At 42.7% G+C, this 16,509-nt stretch overlaps 1 protein-coding gene across 2 annotated transcripts in view; it reads right to left on the bottom strand.

Moving 5' to 3' along the window:
• The window catches only part of foxp4 (forkhead box P4), a 93,501-nt gene that overhangs the window by 58,432 nt on the left and 18,560 nt on the right, over positions 1–16,509 (bottom strand). For both annotated transcript variants that reach the window (XM_087800040.1, XM_087800038.1), the window contains exon 2: positions 4,382–4,561. In XM_087800040.1, the coding sequence (XP_087656166.1) occupies positions 4,382–4,552 (171 nt within the window). In that variant the 5' untranslated portion in view covers positions 4,553–4,561. The remainder of the gene's footprint in view (positions 1–4,381; positions 4,562–16,509) is intronic.

Genomic DNA, 16,509 nt, shown 5'->3' with positions numbered 1-16,509 from the left:
TGCTTCCCTCCTTCCTGCACTAGATGATGGGGCAGAACTGGTCTTTGCCCCCTCTTCCCTTTCTTTCCCCTCCTCTCTCTCGGCTCTGTACTTTCTGGGGAGGCAGACAGGCCACATTCCACAGGGAGGCCCAGGCGCCCCTTTCTGACACGTCTCAGCGCTACACCCCTCCCTCATCCCTCTATTCCACCTCTTTAGCCCACCAATGCTGCCCCCCTTCTGAGAGCGTGCTATCTATCAGCCACACCTATTACCTCAGATTAATACCTGTGTTTCAATGCACAGATAGAGGCGATAGAGAGGGGGGTGGAGGGGGTTCTGGGGGTCGTGGATCTTGCAGGATCTCAAGGGGCCCTCGGAAAAGACGGCTTTGTGTTCTGACAACATCGCACTGTCAGGAGTTCTGAGTGTGTGTGTGTGTCTTTTCATCTCCGGTGAGCAGCAGCGTGGTCTTTAAGCACCAGCACTGGTCTGAACCTTCAGGTGGAGAGACTCAGGCGTGGAGAGGAGCTGAATCCAGGACTTCCAGCTCCAGGAGCAGGTTTATGGACTTTGTCACCAGGCGGGTTTAACACAGAATATTGATTTTACAATGTGTCGGTCATTCTACCAAAACCAGCGTCTTCTGAGTCCAGTCCATTCCCTGATGGTACGAAAATATTAAAAAGTACAAAAATGTTTTAAAAAGAAACAAACTAGATAAAACCATCTAGTTTGTTTCTTTTTAAAACATTTTTGTACATAATCCGTGTTTTTTTTAACTAGATTCTTAATCGTGCAGATGACATCACTTAAACACTTGCAGGAGCCAAGTTCTCAAGCAGAGACTTTCCTTAAAAACTCTACATGATACATTTGATTTTTACGCTACTTAGATGTGGTCAAATCTTACCACCATGTGACAAATAAAGACCAAGAAAACTGAATGGTTTACTTGCTAGCTGGTCACAACAATAATATTTTTGCATGACGCATTTATTTAAGTCTTAAAAAATGGCTGGTTCTAAAAAACAAATCTAAAACTAGAAGGGGCTTCATAAAAGTAAAGCAGATCATGTTCAAGTCAGGTACTTGGTGTTGTCTGTGGCGTCCGATCATGAGAACAGATCCAGAAACTTCAGGTCCTCAGTCAGAAAACACTAAATAATAACTGGTCTGATGATGGCGAGTCAGGGTGGGATCTGGAGGAAAGGTTGTGCTTGTCTTTCATGGTCCACAGCGGATTGAGGAAAAAGAAGTACAGTGCAAGAAAGGAAGAGAAAAAGATGGAAAGAGAGAGGGAGGTCTGTTTGTGGTTGGTAACCCGCTTGAGAGAGGAAATACCAGTGTGCATGCACACACACACACAGGTGCAAAAACATCGAGAGCAGAGACCCGTCTGAGAGAATAAAGACCATCTTTGTGTGAGCTACAGGTTCGGTGTTTATGTATGTGCATTTGTGCATAGCTGTGTGTGTGTGTGTGTCTGTGTGTGTCCTCGATGAAGGTTGCTGAGGAAGCAGGGTGAGGATGCAGTCAGAGGAAGGAGGAGGGAGAGTAGGACACGAGTGAAGGGCCTTGAGTGTTCTACATTCACCTGAGGCCTCGTCATTATAATTAGTGGGAATAATTTTAGCAACGCAGAGGAAACCTGGTTTTCCCTCCGGGTTTCTCCACCAGAGGCCGAGCCGGTGTCAGAGATCCAACAAACCGAAGGGAAGTGACGAGCGGACGAGAGACATCTTTAAGACCAACTTTAAGAGTTATGTATTCATCAGAAATATTGTCTACTCTTGATGTCTCAATGTAAAATACTGTTTCAAGATTCTTTCTTTTTGAGTCCACGAGGAAAGTGCATACCTCTGCCAAGGAGCTCATTTTATTTGACTTCAGAAACACAGTGTACTATTAAATGTTAAAACTTGTGGAAGTGGAATTGTAGCCGCACTTGGGAGTTGATCCAATGATCAATCTTATCATAAAAGTGTCGAATTTCATTTTTATTTTGGTTATTTGTTTGTATGCTGTCTTTTTTAAAGTCATGTCCAACAGAGCAATGTAGACATCAGCCTTAAAAAAATGAATTAAATAAACAAAATAAATACATTTTTTAGATCAGTTGTTTCTATTAGCAAAGTTAAATATTCCTTTTATTTGTATCAGTGAAAAAACCGTTTCCCTGTACAAATTTTAAAACTATAAAAACTATAAAAATATAAACCGTTAAATGTTGTTTTTGGGAAAAGAACAGGTCTTGCATTTTTCTTATTTTATTATAAAACTAAAAATGAATATGTTAGTTTGCTATTCATTATTAGATTTAACATGCAACGTTGCCTTAATCTAACCAATGCGGCATTAAATTGTTAAGAATCCAGATTATTATTCTACATAATATTTAACACTCATGCATACAGTGTGCTACTCTTGCATACGTTCTTTTGAACACACACAATTGTTGTCCAGATTTTAGTGCTCAAAGTTGTCGTGTTATTTCTCTATGAAAAAGAACCTTGACAGCTAATCCGGAGTCATTTTGAGGCCCATGTCACATTACAGTTTCCCTACGAAAGCCACATGACTGTTCAAAAGTCTTCTGGGGTATGGAAGGCATTAAGCAGGACAACTTCTGAATTTGGAAAGTAATTTGCTTTCTGATGTAGTTACCAACTGCTGAAAATGTCACATCGATGAGCAAGAAACACAAATCAGTGACTTTCCGTCATTAGATGACGGACGTCCAGCAGACATTGTGGTGTGGTTATGGACAAATTGCTAAAAACACATTTGAAAATACTTTGTGCGTGTGTGTGTTGCGGTCCTTAGGAGAGCAATCGGAACAGAGAGATGTGGATTATTTTTGTGGGGGGATGGAGATATAAAAAGTAGGAACTACATCCAAGGCGTTCCGGGAAGTTTGGAAAGTCCATTTGATGCTTTGGCCAGTTTGTGAGCGATTGTGAATGTGTGTGTGCTTGTAAATGAGAAACTGATGCGGGAGGTAGGATCAACACAACCGACGGAGACACAACAAACCGATGTGACGAACTCAAGAATCATTTTTAAAACAAAGAGCAGGAGAAAAAGGGATGATCTGAAAACCAAGTCTGCGGACGGAGCAGAACCCTCTTAACTGTCAGTGCGTTTGCATTAATATTACATTTTCTGTGGTACTAATACATATTCATCACGGAGACTGCAGACGGTCGCGCCATAGAAGCTGGACGGGGCAGCAGATCATCCACTTAGACTCATTTTACAATGAGAGACAGTTTGGGACTCGAAATAAACTCAAATGTTTCACACGGAGCATTTCCAATCTGGATTTTAAGCATTTAAGTTAAGGCTGTGGCAGCAGAGTCATGAGGACTAACTAAACTTCGCTTGATCATCAATGTGTGTAGTTTATTAACCTCTTCAATAAATGCTTACTCAAAGTTTGATTTTTAAAAACCGATTTAAGAAATGATGCCTTCAGGTACTGTTCAATTCAAGTGCTTACAGTTTACCACTTACTAATAGGTAGAAAGAAGTTTTATCTAACACATTTTTTTTTTAGCTAGGGGAGGTAAGTAGTACTGTTTTACACATAGTAAGTGGTAAAATAACCCTGGTTCTGTTGACTATACAAATCCTAACTCTAGAATCATAGCGCTTAACCTTCCCCCTACCCTTATCCTTATAAATCTATCCTCACACTTACCCCAACCTTAGCCTTAACCCTAACCCTGAACCTCAACCTATCCCCAACCCTAGACCCAACCCCAACCAAAACCCTAACCCTAACCCTAACCCTAACTATTACCATTACCCTAGCACTAACCTTAGCCCTATCCCTAACCCTAACCCCAACCCTAACCCTAACCTTTACCATGAGCCTAGCCCTAGCCCTAGCCCTAGCCCTAACCCCTAACCCTAACCCTAACCATTACCATTAGCCAAGTCCTAATCGTAGACCTAACCTCAAACCAGAGTAACCCTTGGCAATCCCTTACTAAAAAAATGTTTTAAAAAAGTGTACTCTTGGGTGAATTTAATACATTCATAAAGGGTAAAGATAGCCTCTTAATTTGATCATTAAAATAATTTAAATAAGAAGGTTAGGGTGAGTTTCTAAGTCACTAATATGTATTAAACTGCCTGCACTTGAACGCACCATCCCTGATCATTAGTATTTTTTCAGTGCATGAATGCAACTGTAACAAATAACCTTCACTGAACGTTAACTTGAAGAGCAAGCGCTCAGCACATCTATTTTAATAAGTGTTTCAGGTGACAGATAAGAGTGCCATTACTGATGTGAACATGTTGTTCTAGATCACGTGTCGTTCTTGTGTCCACAACAGTGGGAGGCGACACTCGAACTCATCCCACAAGAAACACCGACCACACGAACACACACCTGTTGCTGCTGCAGGTGAAGCAGGTCGACTGGGATGATCTCGCCGTTCGTGTCGCCGTTGGATCCGCCTTCCCGGCCGCCTCCTCCGTCCGATTGGCTGCTGAGGCTGCTGACTCCGTTCTGGCTGGACGGCGTCGTTCGAATGGTCTCAGAGGCCGATTCCACCATCATCACTGGCACCTGAGGGGAGGTCACAGATTGAGTTAGAACGAACGATAGTCATCCTCTGAACACTGTCATCAGTCATCCTGAGTTCACAAATGCTCCTCCCATGATGCAACACTAATAGACTCAGGGACTCACTCATTCCTCATTCTATTAGATTGTATAATTCTGAGTTTAGGGGCAGGAGTGGGGCAAAAAGATGATTCTAGTCCAAGTTAATCCTTGTATCCTTTTTCTGTGTTATTTTGTCAACCCTTGAACTTTGTTCTTTTTATTGAACTTTGTTCTTGTTTTTATTATTCCATTGTCTGTGTCTGCTGTGAACTGGATTATCAATTTCCCAAAGGAGATCTTTATAGGGATTTATAAAGTGTAGCTATCTATCTAACTGTGCATTCAACATAGTTGCTGGATATACTGTATATTATATTTATAGTATATATTTTTTTATATTGTATTTTTTATTTGTGCAGGCTTTTCCTCTATTTTTCTGGAACTCCTGTGTTGTTTTCGGTGTTGTCTTGACCTTTTAAACATATATTTTATTGAGTATTGTTTTGATTGTTTAAGCGTTTTGTGACCCTGGTCTGGAAAAGCGCTATACAAATATAAATTACTTACTTATATTTCCTTACAAACTAACATCACATGTTGCCTATTGGTTAATACATCACTTTTTCTTAAGTACTTAATTCCTGCCGCATTATTTGTCAGATTGTTGGCGAATGTTTCTCCCAAGTCGAACAGTGTTTATTTATGCATTTTTGGGGGACGGGATCTTCGTCACGGCGGCCCTCGGAAAACACCTGAAGACTTTTGTCTGCATGTAGATGTGTGTCTCTGAGAGCGTACGCGCGGATTAGGATCAGACATGCAGCAAATCTGAACTGACAAGGCTGTTAATACTCGGCTATATAGATAATAAAACACACATTTCTGCAATAATCAGAGGTGGCATGTGTGTGCGGCGTGTCAGCCCAGAGCAGGTTGGTCTTTGAGAAGGTTCCGTTTGATGCACCTTCATAGAGGCCCCTCTAATTAGACCGTGTTCCTTCCACAAAACTCAGACAAAACGCGCCGTTCCTGGATGTGTTGTTTGTTTTTTTTTTTTTGCGAAACAACGTCTCGCAAACACACGGGAACGTTTGCCATCGTTAGGAGCGCGAGCGTGGGAGAGAGGAGACAGAGACACAAACGTACGTGTGCAGAACACGCAGCCGGCAGCTGATACAAAACAAAACAAGCCTTCATGCAAGCACGCAGGCTGTGAAGCGCTAATGACAAGCTCAATCTCGTCTTTCTGCTTCATCCAGTTTTAGAAATTAACACACAGAGTTGCACTAGAAAGTTCTAATGCCTTCATTTCGGCGTGCTGGAGTGCAAAACGCCATCGAGACATTCCACCTGCCACCGGCTTGTGAAGGGTGTGTGTAGTTTTCTCAGAGATGATGCCTTCTGGGGAAACAATCAAACGCTTTTTCATGAGAGAGTCTTGTAACTTTTGCTCTGAGGCAAGAGCAGGGCAACCAGTTTGTGTGTGTGTGCGAAGTGTGTGTGTTCCCTAATATCTAAAGTCTGACAGCAGGTGAGGGTGTAAAAGAGCTCTACTAGCTGTGTTAATGGAATGTTGCCAGATGATTGCTGTTGGTCGTCGACCTGTTAGCGTGTGGGAAACAAGTGTATGTAGGTGGATGAGTTTGCAGGTGGTCGACTAAAATCCTTCAATAGCCCCCCAAAATCTCCATTAAATCCCAATTTTATCCTGCAAAACTGAGGTTGGGAGACTCAAATGTAACATGTTTGGCCATTGAGTTTTGAATGAATTATTGATATGAAAGATAAGAGATATTGACATGATTCTACACCGACATCTGTATTAACATCTTAACATCTCCGATCTCCGTCAGTTCTTTGGTCAAGCAGCAAAAGCAGCAAATACGTCAGCATTTCCATGAACTCCAAAGCAATGTTTGCCATATTTATGTAATCAAATATGTTTTTGTAAACTACAGAGCCATCACAAAACAAAGAAAGACTAAAATATGAATTTACTCAAGAAGAATACATGAAGTATGGAACTATCTAGGGAACAAGCCGATACGTGCTATAAAATAATGTTATAAAATCTTAAAGATAGAGCAGAAGAGAGGGAAAGCAAAGGCAATGGTAGCGGAAAATATATTAAAGGATCAGAAGATGAAAACCAAAATGAAAGAAGCGCAAATATGAAAAAAGAAAGAACAGTAAGCGATTGATATATATTTGTTGTATATTTACAACTGTTAATCGCATTGGAACTCTTAAAACCTTATGACGCAAATGTTAGACCAGAAAGATCATTACTTATGCATTATCTTGGACATTTAAACACACCTTTTGTAGACATACATCTTTAACTACTACTAAAAAATAATTTACTAATGCTTAGAACAGTAAAAGACCAATGGATAAAATGAATTTCTTTGCCGCAGCAATGTAAAACAGAGATATTCCTCCACTTCAACGACAAAAGCATCACAAACTACGACCCAACTTTACCACCATCATATATGGTCATAACTTGTATTACAACACTCAATGCTTATGCAGCCTTAAAGTCCAAATTTTCGTAAAGTCACAGAAAAATAAGGATTTTACGATACACAAAATTCTCATTGTAAAGCTTTTTGCTAGTAGCGTCGTGATATCTTTTATAAAGAACCGAACTAATTCCTTTCGCCACTCTGGGGACCAGCTGTGGGCGGGACTCGTATATGCAACCAAAACATGTTGGAATTCCTATGACATAATTGAATAGATGTCGTACGTTAAAGTTCTAGTACGTACTGCGTTGGTTTTCTAAAGGAGGATTTCAAGAAGAACGTTCTTTTAATCAAATGCTGCTGCCTTTGGTGCAGTAATAGTGTGTGACTTGAAAGAATAACAAGATCGTTGTTTCAAATTGCCGGGAAAAAGGAAAAAACTTTCTTTCTAACTACCAAAGCCACAAATCTCGCTGCAGTATTTTCTCTCCCTCCGGTTCCTCCTGGCAGCCATCCGCCTGTGAAGTTAAGACCGAGAAGTCGAGTGTTATTGTGACATTTAAAGCTAGTCACTTAATCTCTCCTCTCCCCGGCCCTCGATCCCTTCATTCTCCCTCCTTTTTTCCTCTCTCTTCCCCGCCTCGGCCCAGACCCCTGCTGGGGTCAAACTACTCCCTCAGGTGATATTATGAAGCGAGGCATAGTGCCGAGCGATCAACAGATCCCGGCGCTCAGCCCACTGACTTTGTAGAAACTCCTCACATCATCGCACGTCTCGCTGAGCATGAATCACCGGCCTGCTATCCCGGGCCACACCGGGCTGTGATGTGCTGTAATGTACTGTACACCCATCTGCTACTTACGCTTCCTCATTGACCTTATTAGCGACGAGGGGTGGGGGGGGGGAGAGAGAGAGATTTAGACGGCCGGAGAGATGGAGCTCGCAGGTGGACAAGGACCTAATGGGAAAGTGAGGAGTGTGTAAAGACGCGCAACGGTAGTGTTCCGTCTAAAGGGTGTGTACTCTGTCATATCCTGTAATGGGTGTATATAAGCTGGTGTAATGGAGGTCGGGGAGAAGGCAGAGGCATAAATCTATTGCTGAGGTCTTTGATTAGGGCTATGATACACACACACATTCCCCCCTCACACTCACACACACAAATACACTCGCCTTTAAGTTTAAGTGTTTCTGGCAGTGAGGAGTCGCTGCCCGTGCAAAAAAGGCCTGCCCCGACCCGCTACTCCTTCTTTTCTGCCTCTTTTTTTTTTCCTCCCTCCATGCTCAGACCCCCTCCGGCTGAACCCCTGACCCGAGAGTGTGTGGGGAGAGACATTCCCACTACCCTGAGGGGGGACGGAGGGCGGGAGGGGAGGAGCGCAGATCACAGAGATAAAGAATGTGTTTGGAGGAGCAGGAAATAAAAGGCCTCCTTTTTTCGCTGTTTAATTGGGATGGAGGAGAGACGAAAAGGGGGGGAAAAATGGGACTCAACATGTTTCTGATGACTCCAGTCGGCGCATGTGTGTTTGTCTAAACGACTGCTGACACTTACCTTTGTACTGTAATGGATTAGCTCACCGTGAGGTGTATGTGTTTATGTGTGTGATTGATGAGCGCGAGTCTTGTTGCAACAAGAAGTTTGTTCAGATGTTTGCCCCCCGAAAAAAAAGAAAAAAAGAAGAAATATCGCACTAATAATAATCAAGAGTCTGGTCCGGCCCACTGCTCGAGGGGTGTCTGAGTTCAAACAACCTGTTAAAATGCCCGGTGATCTGGCTTTGTCGGAGGGATTGGCTCTGTCGGATTCCTCCTGGTCACCGCTCGTCAGAACCGCCGCCGCCGGAGCAGGTCGGGGCGGGAAGACAAGAGCGCTGTGTACAGTGTGTGTTTATGTACGTGCGCATCTGTGTTTACAGCAGCTTAGTGAGATAATAAGTCTTTATCATGTTATGCCTCATGTGGGAATATTTCCAGCGGTCCCAGAATGCCTGTTCTGTTTCCTCCGCCTTGCATCAGCTCACAGGAACGCTGCTTATTAGGCAAAGAACTGAGGGAATAAGTGTGGGAGGGAAGACCGGGGGGAGGGAGGGAGGAGGAGGTGAGGGAAGAAAAAAAGAAAAGAAAAAAGTGTGTAACAGTATCTACACTCCATCATCCATCTACTTTCATCTGGCTCTTGAATTATCGCGTCTTCCTCCCCCGACCATCAACCTGGTAACTAACGGCAGGTTCAACCCTAGAAAACATTCACGTTGTCTCCCTGAAATAGAACGCAGGCGGGTTATTTTCGGTGACGGTGGCGGGCGATATCGGCGAGGAGGAGTGAGGCTCCGACTTGTATCGGCGTCGTCGAGAGAAAACCGGGGGACTCGGCTGCTAATTGACGAACAAGTTTCTTGACGTGATATGGATTTATCCGAAGATAGACGGGGATTTAAGATGCAGATAAAGTATAGAAGATCTAAAAGGACAAGCACTACATACTACTGTCCTTTGTCAACTTGTTGAACCCTTATGTGGTCCCAGGGTCAAGGGCAATGTGCTTGTAGTATCCCTTCTGCTGTCTCTAGGTCAAGGTGAACGACCTTCCTCTTTACCATAAATAAATACACAGTTGTCCTTGTGTTGTCTCGTTCATGTTTGAGCCAGAGACAACACAAGGGATACCACAAACCCATTTTGTTTTCGGGGCTTCGGGTCATCTTGACCCAGAGGCAACACAAAGGTTAACGGGAGTGTCGTCTTTTCGCAAGTCGACGTAAGGTTGTGACTTTTATGACTTCTGACACCCACGGAAGGATCTGTTTTTAGCTCAGCAGTCACGCCCCCAGTTCTCTTGAAAGGAGTTAGTGCTTCTCAGATTGGTGAGCAAACTTCATCTGTCGGAGACTGGGGGTACAAATGAAAATCTACAAATGTTTGAATCAAGCCTAAAAACGACAACCTCAGGCTGCCCTTGACTGGTTTCAAAGGGAGTTCAGCGTTTCCTGCTGGAGTCGCTCCTGACACCCAGTTGGACAAGTTCATTAGCTTCACTGTGCTTTGCTTTTCTTAATCCTGTAAAGGGGCGTCTTGACTGAGCTGTCAATCAATCCAGCTGTTTAAAAAAAAAAAAAAGTAATAGGGAAACGATAAATTAAGAGCTGTTCGACATTCCTCCCCGTCAGCTTTGAAATAACCGAAGGTTGTATTTTCCGAGCCAGCTGTCCGAGGCGGGCTGGATTTACAGAGAGGTTCACGTCTGAGCTAAAGCTAGGAGTCTCGCTCGAGGGCGTCCTGGCGGCCCGCCAGCGCAGCGTACAGGTTTTGCGAAACAAACGGGCTAATGCTCGTCGTCTGGGGCCGCCCTGGCCGGGCTCCAGTGCTAACAGGTGAGCTCCATTATCCATCAAGTCGGATGAATCCGCTTTTCAAAGAGCATCCTCCACCCGGTCCGACCTGTTGCCTTCAGCTGCTCACATAAAAGATGAGCCCGAGCGAAGGACGATAAGAAGATCTCCGGCTTTATAAACACCTCCACCCCTGACTGCCATATGGCGTTAAAACAAACGTCCGTCGTGTTTGTCTGTAGGTGCTTTTTCTAGCTATATAAGGCCCTTTTTTTTTCAGTTCCTCTGTGTCTTTTTAACCCGCCTGCTGTCCGACTGAAGACAAAGTCCCTGTTTACAAAGCCCATAAAGATTAGCCTCCCTCGGTCAGGTGGGTTCTGGAGCCATAGGTAAACACGCCGCACATTCCGCACCGATGAGATCGCCGCGTATGTGTGTATGACCGGGGCAAACACACACTCCTCGACCCTTCCTTTCCAAGTGGAGTAAGTGATTTACCAGCTCGCAGGCCGCTCGTCTGTTCAAAAAAACACTGGAGGGAGACACAAAGGTACACGCCGAGGTACACTCACCTACCACACGCACAAATATTTGCAGAAGGAGCGGACTTCATGTACACCTCGTTTATCTCGGGCAAAAATCATGCGTCGCATTCCGAGAGAGGTAGAACTTGAACGTGTTCGTGACGCTTTTTTATGTCCCGTCTCTTAAAATGACGACGCACTTGAGTTATAGCTTTGTCGCGACAGGTCTGTACCTGGGGAAAACAATGTTATCGTACTTTTTAAAAGGTACTAAACTGGTATATTTCTGTAATGATATGTGGACATCAGAGACGGGAAGATGTGTACACAATATAAATACATGATGGTTTAAGTGTAATGTATTTTTCAAACGTTTATTGCACAAAATGGTTTTGTTTCTGTTCTTTTTTGGAGAGATTCATATTTATTTTCCATAATTATTCATCTTTCGAATTGTTTTTTTCTCACACAATACTGCTTATTCTTTATCTGGGCGCTATTTAGTTTTTCTTAATTTATGTTTTTCCCTAGTTTTGAATTATCATCAATATGTCAACGTGATCTTAAATAAAATGTATTTGTTTCACTTTTCTAACTTTATTTTTTACTTTGATAATAATATACATAAATATTTCAAATATATCTATTATTTTATTAATTTCATGAATGTTTTGTGTTCGTAAAGTAATAGATAATTACAATCAATACATTTTAATTTAAGGAAAATAAATAAAAGTTCAACCTTTCCCGGTTCAAAAGTCTAAAACACAAAGGAAGCCACGAGCCTTTATTTGAGCGTGAACCTCGTGATTAACATTTATCAACGAGAAGCACTTGATAATGATGACCTTCACTGGGGGAGGGACATTTTTAGTGAGGTGAGGGATGTCAGCGAGGGAATGAGCGACCGACAAGAAGGTTAGATGTAAGACACTGTAATGACAGCGTTTGAATCTCTTACTACACCTGAGATACACTGCAGCTGAAAACATATATCGGGGTCCCAGCTACAAAGGGTTAGACGCCAACACGCCAAAAATAACAGTAAAAACTTATAATGGAACTTATAATGGAAACAAAAAGTGCTACCCCACTTTTCCTAAAGAGTCCACTTTTAATTTTACACATCGTTTAAAAAACTCTTCTCCATGAAATGACTAAATTCGTAACGGAGGAGAGAGAATATATTTCGGAAGCCTTCGGCAAAATTTATGACCATTTGCATTATTGGGAAGATAAAAGGAACAGATTTAATTTTACCTGGAAGTGGATAAGGAGAAGAAAAGGGAGTCTCCCTTTTTTTTAAAACAAATAAATAAATATCAAAGTGGGACTTGGTGTGACAATATGCATCAACTTTCAAGTTCCTAGTTTTATAATTAATAGATTGGATCAGAGGGAGTTTAATCAAATGTAATTGAAGAAGTCCGGAGTAAAAACAGGCCAGACATTAAAGGAGACACGCAGAGAGAGTGATAGCATGTCCACTTTTTAAATTAATTGAATTCCACTACTTTTGAAAAAGAGCTGCTCGAGAGGTTATTAATTCACACGCCTTTCATAGAAAAAAAAAATGCTGAAATAAGATGAATATTCACACAAAAAAAAGCCAAATAAAAATAAACAGTTTCCTCCAGAATTGAAAGAAAGTAGTTGGTTTTCTCTTCTCTTTTCTCCTCACTTTTGTCTTAGAGGCCACAAATCAAATATTCATGATCCATTCTGGTTGTATTAAGAAATGTCTCCTTTATAATTTATCACAGAAAAGAAAAATCTTTGTTATAGTGACAAGCATGCTAATTAATAGAAGTAGAAAGAACATTGAGAGAAGTCACACTCATTTGGAACATGCTAATATTAATAGAATAATTTATGGCGCAGTATAAATAAATTAATGGAGTAATTCATTCGGATGACACGATGTAGGAGGAGAGGAGGGAGCGGACAAGGACGCCAATAACCGGCGGAAGTAAAGAAGACAAACTAAACATGCAATCGCTCGCTTTTAAAATCGCATCAATATTTCAGTTTACTGATGAAATTTACATGAGGAACACTTGTGTTTTTTTTCTTGCTGGTGGAAAAAGTGGTCAATGCGCAGGAAGACAAATAGATGGCGCAAGCGAGGGGATAACAAAGGGGGAAAAAAAGAAGTGGACTGGGTCATTACCATCCTTATTACTGCTCATTAAAATACAGCCGTCACAAAGTCATCCGGCTCTGTTTGGTGTGTACGTGCCCGTGCATGTGGGCTTTTTTTTTTTTTTTTGGTCTCCGTGATCCGCGCGTCTGTATCCAAAAGTGACAAAAAGAAGAACAATATAATTGGAGAAATGTACGCAGTAATAATAGGTATTCAGAAAATGATAATTCATATTAAACAGGGTGCACAAAGTCAGCCTCATTTGCATGTTTTAGATTATATGCATTTCAAAAGTAATTTCCGCAGGGCATATGAATGACATTAATTCCCGGGCGGGCTCCGCTATAGACCTCAAACTATCAAACACTCAAACATTTAACAGATGAAAAAAAAAAGATGGGGGGGGGAGCTGGTGCTGCCGTGGCAAGGGGAGATTTCAAGGTTAAAGAATTTGAAAGTGATTTTTTTATTTTTTTTGTTTAAAAGTTGCCGCACGGATTCCACGCACCATTTCACACCGAGACGTTTGGTCTCGCCATATGTGACAGAAGGAAGAAAAAAAAAAGAAAATCTATTTCCCTCCGTGAGTCGTGTCACCTCATGTCCACGAGAAGAAAGTGCAGAGAGAGGAAGAGGGAAAGTGATGAGAAGGATGTGGCTCAGGAACGGGACGTGGAATAAAGGGGAAGAGGCGGGTGAGATAGAGGGGAGACAGAGGGAGAGACAGAAGGGAGACAGAGGGTTCCCTCTCCTTGTCTGGGAGAGGAAGACCCCGGGGCAGGAAACAGCCTGGACCAAAATGTGATTCCAGTGGAAAACTCGCTGGATGCAACATTCTTCTCTTGTTAGGGAATTCATTCTGCGGGACGATAAAGTTCCCCCAGGATCAGACGCTCGATCAAACGGTTTGATTTTTTAACAGTTTTAAACTAATCAAAATTATATTTCTGAATTAAATGGTATGGTAAATGGTGTTTTAATCACATTTGGGATTTTTCATTAAACCTTTTTGCACAACATTGTTTTGTTTTACATTTCTTTTTTCATATTTATTAATAATAATGTATCTCTGTATTTTTCATAAAAAATGTTTGTCAGACAATTATTTATAATTAATTTATATTTATTATTATATAATGAATTCTGGTCCTTCTTTTTCTGGTGTGCAATTTAGTTTGTCTTTTTAAAAGTTTTTTTCTAGTTTTCTTATCAATTTAATAATTAATAAAATTGAGCAAAAGCCATCACAATTTTTTTTTTTTTTTTTATCCTTCCGATAAGAAAAACAACTTTTTTTCATTGTCAAATCATGTGTCGAACTCCACAATCTGATCAACCACAATTTTAAAGGTAAAAAAAGGATTTGAGAAGCCATTATTAGGGCAAATTAGCAATTCTGTCGACGTTTAGGCTGTTTTCTATTCAGAAAAGTTCTCTATTTCCAACAGTTGATCTATAAACAAAGACTTCCCTTTGAAGGAAGGGCAGTCAAAGGTCGTATAGTAAAGAGAAATCTTGCTTAGCTTGTGAAATTTTACCTCCTTGTGTAGTTCAGTTCGACACCCTGGTGTTAAACAACCATCTTGTTGCAACGACTGACTCAACACAACAGGCAAAAACACAACTAGCATCAATGCGCCCAAACTTGTTTGAGACAAACTCTGACAAACTAAATAAAATCAAGTTGTTTGTAGCTCTTAAAACGGCAGCAAAAAAAAAAAATGTTGTTTAGCGAAGCCACACAACAGGCGTGTGTTTGTGGTTTGTTGTGTAAATGGAGCTGCTGCTGTTTGCATGTAAGTGAGCCATTATCTCATTAAGGTTTAATGGCTTCCGTACACAGTTCAAACTGTTTTGTTTTTCAGCATCTGATGCCGTGCGCACGTAAATAACCACAAAGCACACAAGATCCCCGCGGTGCGTCTTACTCACAAACATACCTGCGGATGAACCCGCACTTGTTGCCAACGCAATTACAGCAAACACACTAATGAGGTGAAGTGCCACTTCGTCTGTCGCCGCACACACCACTTTCTGTGTTACAGATCTTTAAGTGACGACGAGGAGCATTTTGTGTGTGTGTGGTGGGTTGGGGGGGGGGGTATCTAGGGGCAATAAAAGTGGGATAATTGGAGCCTGAGAAACATGTTTGTTTTCTCGCTTTTTTTTCTCCCCCTAGAAACCTCTTTCATTTTTCCCAGCGAGTCACTGCAGATCTGTTCATGGGCGAAGGATGAGAGGAAAAAAGAAAAGAGGATTAGATGGTGCTCTGGTCTTTGGACACAAATCGTTACTCATGCACGTCTGGAGTTGTAACGGCGCTCACGCAGGCTCATATACGGGCAGCTTTAAGGCGGTCACGGGGCGAGGGTATCGAACAAGATCTGTCTGTCTTCGGCGAAATGACCAACTGGGCGCCGGCCTCGCCGCTGGTCCACTTTGCCCCGTCGATAACGCCCTTCCTCGGCCTATTCAGCCGCCGACAGCTCTCCTGCCGCTGGAGATCAATGCCATGAGCAATGTCGACAAACCGCTGCTAAACAGACCGGCCCCTGCCTGGAGGACCCGCCACCGTGCCGCCTCCCCCAGGTTCAGATCGTTCCACTAATGGAGGTCTCCGCTGGGGCCCCCCCTCGCCACCAAACAGGCCCCTGAGGAATCCCTTCTCCTCCTCGATTGTTCCCGGTGTCGCCCTCTGCCCTCTCAATCAGACGCCGATGCTCGGAAATATCCATACGAAGGCAAAGATGACTTTTAGGGGAATAAGAAGAAGAAGACCCCCCCTCCCTCCTCCTCATCCCTCCTTCACTCCCACCCATCCGTTGAGATCCTTCACCGCATGACTCCTGATTAGTCATTCTCCTCCACCAGGCATTTGTCTCCTTTAATAACACTGAAAATAGCCGGAGCGAAGGGGGGAAAAAAAGAGGCGATGGAAAGAACTCGCATGTTTGTCATATCCGATTGTTTACCTTTTTCACGGCAAATTGATTTTAACATCTCCAGTTACTGGAAGCCCTCGGCCGCCAAGCCCCGTCTGGCTCTGCCAAGTTCATCGCCGGGGCTTTTACGATGCGGCCCCGGGGACGACTTTCACGGACTTTCAAGACCCGTTTTTTTAACTGATACAATTCCGCTTTTGTTCCGACCACTTTGTTGTTCTCTCCTACCCCGCCGACTCCAACCCCCGATTCTTGATCTCTTCCTCCCCAACATGCTTTTCACAACTCCCGAGGTCCAAAACCTGAACAACTAGGACACGCTCGCAGTATAAAAAAGGGCCTGAGGCGGACATGAAAGTCTCGCTGTGAGGTGGTTGAAGAGCGGGCTCCAGTTTCACTGTGGTGAACTGGGCGGCTCGCTGTGGTCCCGGGTCTTCCTCGGGTTCTGGAGCGAGCGAGGTTCGCCTGGCGAGACCTCCAGTGAGCTCACCCGGAATAG

The sequence above is a fragment of the Callionymus lyra genome, chromosome 10 (assembly GCF_982586985.1).
Source record: "Callionymus lyra chromosome 10, fCalLyr1.hap1.1, whole genome shotgun sequence".
Lineage (NCBI taxonomy): Eukaryota > Metazoa > Chordata > Actinopteri > Syngnathiformes > Callionymidae > Callionymus > Callionymus lyra.
Note: the sequence above shows the minus strand (reverse complement) of the source record. Positions and strands in the feature narration are given on the sequence as shown.